Source organism: Tachysurus fulvidraco, chromosome 12 (assembly GCF_022655615.1).
Source record: "Tachysurus fulvidraco isolate hzauxx_2018 chromosome 12, HZAU_PFXX_2.0, whole genome shotgun sequence".
NCBI lineage: Eukaryota > Metazoa > Chordata > Actinopteri > Siluriformes > Bagridae > Tachysurus > Tachysurus fulvidraco.
The window spans coordinates 155,070-163,874 of record NC_062529.1 but is presented as its reverse complement, the minus strand read 5'-3'; the positions used below and the strand labels follow the sequence as shown (position 1 = coordinate 163,874).

The following is an 8,805-nucleotide window of genomic DNA, read 5'->3' as shown; positions in this document are numbered from 1 at the left end:
GTGGAGCCTCTACACCTGGGCAGTGCTCACCTGTGGCTTCACCCACTGGCATTCCGCATTGCTGTGGATGAGCAGGTGGAGGTGGTGGGACCTGAGGGTACTGAGGAGGCCATTCTACATGCACACCTAGTACCCTGCTGCCCCGAGGGATTGTGGGTAATATTCAGCACTATTACTGTAGTACACCCCTGTTCACCATCATTCTGAATGTGTGTATCTGGTGTGTGTGTGTGTGTGTGTGTGTGTGTGTGTGTGTCCAGGCCCCTGGGAGAGGACGATATCCTGATCGACCCCACAGAGCTGCTTGGGAAGCGACTGGATTTCCGACTGATCCTGGATCAGTGCTGTGGGCTGCGATGGGTCAAAGAGGCACGAACCCGTGGCATTCAGATCGGGTAAGTGTCAGTCAGAGAGTGTCGTCAGAGTGTGTTACAATGTGTGTGTGTGTGTGTGTGGGGGGGGGGGTGTTGGGGCTGAGATGTAACACATTACCACATCAACATAATCAGCTGTTAATTCTGTGTTAAATGATTCTGAAATATAAATGTGTGTGTTCAGGTTCCAGATGTTTGACTACAGAGAGCCACTGTACACTCAGGCGGTGTGGCAGTGTGTGAACCCACAGCTGGATCACACTGTTCACTTCTCGGCCCTGAACACGTCACACACACTGCTCACCTACCTGCAGAACAATGCTGTGGTACTGCAGCTGTGGGGTCTACAGGGTACACACACACACACACACACACACACACACACACACACACACACACACACACACAGGCTCTGTTCCCTAACACTACAACACTAAGGACATAATTGATGTTTATTTACTTCCTGTGTGTAGAGGGATGTTCTGACATGCCGTCATGTCTGCACAGTGTGAGGAAAACTCCAGAAAACATCATCCTCATCGACACGGAGCACACAGTTAGGACTCATGTATGTTCTTACACACACTCACTTTTGTTCATTTTACCTTTATTTACAGTCTAGAAAGGATTAAATGATATGAGGTGTGTGTGTGTGTGTGTGTGTGTGTGTGTGTGTGTGTGTGTGTGTGTGTGTGTGTGTGTAGAGTGTGGATAGCTCAGTATCAGATCAGTGTGTGTGTTTGCGAGCTCTTCTTGAGGATATGGAGCAGCTGAAGAAGACCAATGCAGCACTGAGAGAAGAGAATGACACATTGAGAGAACAGCTCAGTACTTACACAAGAGATGGTAATGTGTACACACTCACACACACACACACACACACACACACACACACACACACACACACACACACACACACACATTTAATGCTGTTCAGTTTGGTAAGTTTGTGACGTCACTGTGTCCTGATCGCAGGTACGATGTGCACTCGAGGACGCAGAGGAAGTCTGAAGTCTAGCTGCGATGCTGAATTCGCTCGAGCGCTGAAAGTGTTTTATCACAGCATGACGTCAGTTAGAGCCCAACTGCAGCGAGTGTGCAGACACAGACCCAGTGTGTGTACACGAGAACTTTAGTGAAGGGAAAATGTCTGAACTCTGTCTTGTTAACACACATCACACTTGATAAAAGGCTCCATTTTTTACACAACAGCAATATGTATAAACATTTCTGACAGTTTATAGTCACGTGTTGCAGAACTTTATGTCATTAATGTGTGTGTGTGTGTGTGTGTGTGTGTGTGTGTGTCAGGAGGAGGCAGAGCTGCAGGATCTGAGATTGTTTGTGGATGAACACACACACCTGCTGAAGGAGATCAGTGAGCAGGTGGAGCAGTGTGTGTGTAAACTGAAGCAGGACGTGGCAGCAATAGTTCGCAGGAAGAAAGAGAAATCTGTAACCTGCTCTTAAGCAGCACACGTGGAACAGGTGGGTTTATGTTCTACCTGGGTTTATGTTCTCCTACCTGGGTTTATGTTCTCCTACCTGGGTTTATGTTCTCCTACCTGGGTTTGTTCTCCTACCTGGGTTTGTGTTCTACCTGGGTTTGTGTTCTCCTACCTGGGTTCGTGTTCTCCTACCTGGGTTTGTGTTCTCCTACCTGGGTTTGTGTTCTCCTACCTGGGTTTATGTTCTCCTACCTGGGTTTATGTTCTCCTACCTGGGTTCGTGTTCTCCTACCTGGGTTTGTTCTCCTACCTGGGTTTATGTTCTCCTACCTGGGTTTGTGTTCTCCTACCTGGGTTTGTTCTCCTACCTGGGTTTATGTTCTCCTACCTGGGTTTATGTTCTCCTACCTGGGTTCGTGTTCTCCTACCTGGGTTTGTTCTCCTACCTGGGTTTGTTCTCCTACCTGGGTTTGTGTTCTCCTACCTGGGTTTATGTTCTCCTACCTGGTCACAAAGCTCCTCAGCTACACCTTACTGAGACAGGAGTGTGTGATGGACCAATCAGTGCCCCTGATTACAGTCACAGTAACTGTGTGTAAATGTTCTCACAGAATATTATTAAAAATGTAAATAAATCACTCTTCACAAGCTGAACCCTTTAATCCATTAGTGCAGAAAATTACAGAGAAAAGCAAACAACATACATTTAAATTCAGGAATGTGTGTGAGAACTGAGCAGAATAAAGACATGCTAAGTGTGTAGCTAGCTCAGAGGCTAGGTACTGCTAGCTCAGGCTAGGTACTGCTAGCTCAGAGGCTAGCTCAGGCTAAGTAATGCTAGGTAATGCTAGCTCAGGCTAGGTAATGCTAGCTCAGGCTAGGTACTGTTTGATTGCACATCACTTCCTCTTTAGTGTGAAGGTGGTGCTCTACATCAGTGAGGTCTCATTACACCATTTTATATGAATTTAATCCTGCATGTAAGCCTTAATGCTAAGTGCTAATTAAAGTAGTGTGTGATATGAAGTGCTGAAGATGTGCTGCATTAAACGTCGCTCCTCTTCTTCACAGCACTGAGAAACGGATGCCGTGTTCATCCAGACGTTTGATGATGGAGGTCTTAGCAAAGGCAGCTCCAGGAGTATATACACCACCTCTGTACACACACACACACACACACACACACACACACACACACACACACCACTGATTAATAAATTATTCACTATATCCTTTCTGCAGCTTGAACCAGTTGTCACTCTCCTCTGATTTCTCTTATGAAGGTGTTTATACAGTCATTTAGAACTCACTTTATACCACACTAAGGTGTGTGTGTGTGTGTGTGTGTGTGTGTGTGTGTGTGTGTCCCTAGTCATTAATAAAAGGTGACTAACTTCTTGGGCAGGGCTTCAGGTTCAGTGAGGATGGTGAGAGCTGCTTGCACCATGGCGATCGGGGTCGCAACGTAACCCGGCTCTGTAACACACACACACACACACACATTAATCTCTTAAACACTACAGCATGTGATATTGTATTGAACACACACTCTCGGTGCTGCCACATGACATTACAGTAAATACAGTTGTATATGTGACTATAAACGCTTCCCTTTAACTGGATCACTGATTCTTCTGTTCTTAAAGAGCTGAGATCAAAATAATGATGTTTTTTAAAAACCTACCTGGTCCCTGGACTAGTGTGCGGATTTTACTGTCGGGTTTCCCCTGAGATGGATCCTGACCCTCAGTGTAACCTTCACCAAAGAACGCAAACTGAAATGATGATCCCTCCATCTACACACACATACACACACACACACACACACACATACACACACACACATCAAATAAAACTATATTTATTTTTTATTAAATGCCAGTGAAACTGGGGTCAATAACACCGTGCTAAATGGTCTGTGATTAATGAGTTCTGTGTTTTGTTAACAGAATAATAAAACATCACTCAGAAGTCTGTGGTGTGAAAAGAGGCAGTAGAGTCAGTAGAGTCAGTACTAATGATATATTACAGTAGGTTCTCTTTCTAGCACGGTCACACTGTTCCCTGACTGATGAACGTGTCCCAGAGGTTTGAGACTATCCTGTACAGGGTTAGAGGTGAACTGCTCTGATTTCTGGACCGGATCTCACCTGCTTCCGAGTCGGTCCTGCTTTGGAGAAATAGCCGAAGGAGAAAAACTCTGGAAACTGCAGACAATGGAACAGAAATTTCTGACATTTTCTTTCACAAATGATGAATTCCTTTAAAAGACTGCAGGAAAAATAGCAAACACCACAGAGTGAAGCGCAGCCACACTGTGCAGGAATAATGACAACAAATCAGCCGTACTTTAATCAGAAGCTTTCTGCCAAAGCTGAACTTCACGAGTAAGAAGAAGAGGAACCCGGCGAAGAGCAGTTTAATAACCGAGGACATTCCACCAACTCCTACGTATGCTCCATACTGAACCTGAGGACAGACCAGCAGAAATCAGAACAGAACCGTGTGTGTGTGTGTGTGTGTGTGTGTGTGTGTATGAGACTAACCGGAGTTTGTTGATGTTCCTCAAACAGGAAGCGCTGAGTTCTCTTCACCACAGAAGGATCAGAGCCCATGAAGGGAATCGTGTACTGCTGTATCTCATTACTGTAGAACAGAGCGCTCCTACACACACACATACACACACACACACACATTAGCAGTGTGTATGTATTAACTGTTAATTGTGTGTGTGTGTGAATGCCGAATTATTTTACCTTCGTTTAACCTTGGCCCCGACCACAGGTAGCAGTTTGTGGTTGAATTTCTTCCTCAAGCTCTTCAGTTTGTCACCATCCGCCATCCCGTACACGGCCGACTGCCAGGTCCCATCATGGATACATGCTCCCTGAGGGAAGGAGATGAGACACACACACACACACACACACCATGTGAGGACTGGGACACACACCAGTGTGTAAAATAACACACTATAATAAAGATAAATACCTCAGGTCCAGAGCTTGCTGTCAGAAAACTCTCCACAGCCGTCATAGTGCCTACACACACACACACACACACACACACACACACTTACTATAGAACAATATATGTTTTCTGATGTAAGTGAAATCTTACTCTGACTCAATACTAATGAATTAACAGTTAATAACAAACACCAGGATTAAACACCTGAGTCTTTACCTTTAAACTGCTCACGTGTGTAAATCACACCCAAATCTGCAGGAATGGAGTCAAAGCCGCAGCTCCCCACGATATACACACCTCCACTCGCCGCCTGGGCGTCATAATTCAGCTGCATACTCTCTAAAAACTACACACACACACACACACACACACACACATGCACGCACACAAAAACACACGCGCGCACACACACACACTTCAGATTTGCTGTATGAATTAATATATAATACATATATTACAAATGAATGATAGGATTAATGGTATATACGTGTGTGTGTGTGTGTGTGTGTGTGTGGACGTACCTGAGGTTCTCCACTGATATCCACACAGTGAGCTCCGTTCTCCACACACGCCTTCACCACTGGCTCACCATAGAACCTATACTGTACCCCACACACACACAAATTTTGTTTAAAACATTCAAAGTTTTTTTAATGTTGGAATCGGTGCTGTGTTAATACAACAGAGAGAATGTGTGTGTGTGTGTGTGTGTGTGTGTGTGTGTGTTTAATGTACCGGCCCAACACAGTTGAGGATAACATGCCCCAGTTTACACATAGCAGCTAATGAGTCCGGCTCTGACACATCAGCCACAATGATCTCCACCTCCGACTGCAGCTCTGGTTTCCCTGCACACACACACACACACACACACACACACACACACACACATGCAAACACACTACTCAGTATCAGTTATGTAAATGATTTAATGGCATAAAACACACTACACACACGCGCGCACTCTCACAGACACGCACACACTCACACACGCACTCACACACACACACACACACACACACACACACACACGCACACACACACACACACACACACACACACACACACACACACACACACACACATGCAAACACACTACTCAGTATCAGTTATGTAAATGATTTAATGGCATAAAACACACTACACACACGCGCGCACTCACACACGCGCACTCTCACAGACACGCACACACTCACACACGCACTCACACACACACGCGCACACACTCACACACATGCAAACACACTACTTAGTATCAGTTATGTAAATGATTTAGTGCATTAAAAAACAGTACAAGAGTGCAGGATATACCACACACACTGCACCCCCCACCTCCCCCCACCCACACACCTGTAATGTTTTCCCCTTGTGGTGACGTTCACAATGTTTTGAAGGTGTTTCTCTTTAATCCTGAACAGCTGATGGAACAGTGGAACAGTCCCATCACACCAGCACATGACCTTTATTTATCACACTAATCCCCTGTGATAAACCCCGGTCCTGCTGTTCACTCCGCTGGTGACGTGTCCCAATGCACAAACACACACTTTATTACATGTCTGATTATCAGCACACATGTGATCAGAGTTCACCTTCAATCTCCTGATGGTCCACCTGGAGTTTCTCCAGGTTTCTCCTGCTCTTACACACTCACTGTGCAAATAAACATGAGCTGCTTTTACACTGGGTCATGGGTCGCGTTTGTTGGATTATTACATTGTGTTCACATCTGAGACATGTCCATTACTCAGGGCATAAAAATCACATCCTACAAGCTCTAGTCTCCGCTGTCTCCGTCCCTGTGTATGTGCACTACTCAGGGCAGTCTTATGTAAAGCACTTGTGAAAGCAGGAGATGTGAACTTTTATTTATACTCTGATCACTTTTCTGAGATTTTTTGCTCATTACTGGCTTTAGAGCTCCACGTTTCCCTCCACACTATGGTGCACTATGTAGGGACAGACACACCGTTATAGTTCACATCCCTCCTACTTCCGCTATTACCTGCTCAGGTGTGTGTAGATCTGTGGGCCTGAGAGAGACAGAGAGACACAGACAGAGACACAGACAGAGACACAGACAGAGACACAGACAGAGACACACAGACAGAGAGACACAGACAGAGACACAGACAGAGACACACAGACAGAGACACAGACAGACCGACAGACAGAGAGACACAGACAGAGACACACAGACAGAGACACACAGACAGAGACACACAGACAGAGACACAGACAGAGACACAGACAGAGACACACAGACAGAGAGACAAAGACAGAGACACAGACAGAGACACACAGACAGAGACACACAGACAGAGACACAGACAGAGACACAGACAGACCGACAGACAGAGACACAGACAGAGACACAGACAGACCGACAGACAGAGACACAGACAGAGACACAGACAGACCGACAGACAGAGACACAGACAGAGACACAGACAGACTGACAGACAGAGACACAGACAGAGACACAGACAGAGACACAGACAGAGACACAGACAGAGACACACAGACAGAGACACACAGACAGAGACACAGACAGAGACACAGACAGACCGACAGACAGAGACACAGACAGACCGACAGACAGAGACACAGACAGAGACACAGACAGACCGACAGACAGAGACACAGACAGACCGACAGACAGAGACACAGACAGACCGACAGACAGAGACACAGACAGAGACACAGACAGATCTGTACCTACAGACAGATCCCTAATGACCTACATGAGCCCTGTTATATTGAGAGTTACTAACTGAACCGTACCGAGTTGCTCCGCGGTGTCCTGTAAGACGTCCTGCAGCTTGTCTCTGCTCCTCCCCGCTACAGCCCACCTCAGTGTCCCCCCCGGAGCCTCGGCGCTGCTCCGCGCCACCTCCTGCACCACGAAGCGGCCCGTGAAGCCTGAAGCCCCGAACACGATGAACTGGTAGGGCCTGGGGGAGGAAGAGGAGGAGGAGGAAGAGCCGCGTCCCGCCATCATGGAGGATTAAAGTGGCACTGAGTAACACACTGAGTGAGAGAGAGAGAGAGAGTGAGAGAGAGAGAGAGAGAGAGAGAGAGAGAGACACACAGAGAGAGACACAGAGAGAGACACAGAGAGAGACACAGAGAGAGACACAGAGAGAGACACAGAGAGAGACACAGAGGCTGAACTGACTTTTGTTGTAAACAGAAGACACCAACAACGTGTAACAACCCGGAAGCGTCAATTTCAGAATAAAAGTGATTACATTTGTAGAAATTTAAAACGCCGTATAAACAAAGCACAAAAACTTTTTAACAAATAGCTTCATTTTTTTATTTACTTAATTTACAAATTATTAAAATATTGAGCAATATTAATGATAATAAACAGCTTAGGATTCATCCTTTAACACGTTATGTTAAAATGAGAAGTAATAAAAATAATAATAATAATAATAATAATAATAATAATAATAATAATAATAATAATAATGTAAAAGTTTTAAATTAAATAATTAAAATAAAAATAAAAGTTTAAAATTAGCATCTCAACGCGCTTCACAGAAGAAAAATGAAACATACAATTATACAAATAATATGTTAAAATAAATAAGATATAAAAACACACCAAATAAGAGCATACTATCAAAACAAGTAAGTTAAAAATATTAATTTTAACTAAAAGCTAGCCTAAAGAAATAAACTTTAAGGAAGATTTAAAGATTAAGATTCTGCTTAATCCGAAAGGCAGGAATACCAGAGTCTTGGGGCTACAGAACAAAATGCCCTTTTACCCCGAGATATTAAACAGGAACTGCTGGAACCAAATTCCTTGTGTGTGTCAACTCTGATTCTGATTCTGGTTCTGATGTGGGACGATTAAAAGGCCAGTTTCCGAAGAGCAGAGAGCTCACACAGGTAATAAGGACTCCGACTGGAGTGATGTGACCCCTTGTCCTGGTTCCAGTCAGGATTCGGGTGGCTGTAATTTATTTAGGGTAGTTTGAGACCCCGACAAAACATTACAATAA

The 8,805-nt window shown here is 44.9% G+C and overlaps 2 protein-coding genes across 3 annotated transcripts in view; one reads left to right on the top strand and one right to left on the bottom strand.

Annotated features, from left to right (window-relative positions):
- The window catches only part of kif28 (kinesin family member 28), a 14,847-nt gene extending 12,164 nt beyond the window's left edge, over positions 1–2,683 (top strand). The window contains exons 17-23 of the mRNA XM_047821511.1: positions 1–152; positions 261–395; positions 559–725; positions 848–942; positions 1,079–1,220; positions 1,350–1,489; positions 1,686–2,683. The exon at positions 1–152 is cut by the window's left edge and continues 108 nt beyond it. Of these exons, the coding sequence (XP_047677467.1) occupies positions 1–152; positions 261–395; positions 559–725; positions 848–942; positions 1,079–1,220; positions 1,350–1,489; positions 1,686–1,844 (990 nt within the window). The 3' untranslated portion in view covers positions 1,845–2,683. The remainder of the gene's footprint in view (positions 153–260; positions 396–558; positions 726–847; positions 943–1,078; positions 1,221–1,349; positions 1,490–1,685) is intronic.
- sccpdha.1 (saccharopine dehydrogenase a, tandem duplicate 1) lies at positions 2,468–8,547 on the bottom strand. Of its 2 annotated transcripts, XM_027139812.2 has the most exons (13): positions 8,532–8,547; positions 7,574–7,819; positions 5,525–5,637; positions 5,311–5,391; positions 5,006–5,135; positions 4,811–4,860; positions 4,579–4,709; positions 4,369–4,486; positions 4,172–4,291; positions 3,973–4,029; positions 3,507–3,618; positions 3,217–3,298; positions 2,468–2,978 (listed from the first exon to the last, which is right to left on the bottom strand). In XM_027139812.2, exons 2-13 carry the CDS (start codon positions 7,788–7,790, stop codon positions 2,888–2,890), a joined length of 1,302 nt encoding a protein of 433 aa, XP_026995613.2. In that variant the 5' UTR covers positions 7,791–7,819; positions 8,532–8,547; the 3' UTR covers positions 2,468–2,887. The 2 variants fall into 2 exon arrangements, with proteins under 2 accessions (XP_026995613.2, XP_026995612.2); XM_027139811.2 differs by lacking the exon at positions 8,532–8,547 and having other exon boundaries at positions 7,574–7,910.
- Between the last annotated feature and the right edge of the window lie 258 nt (positions 8,548–8,805).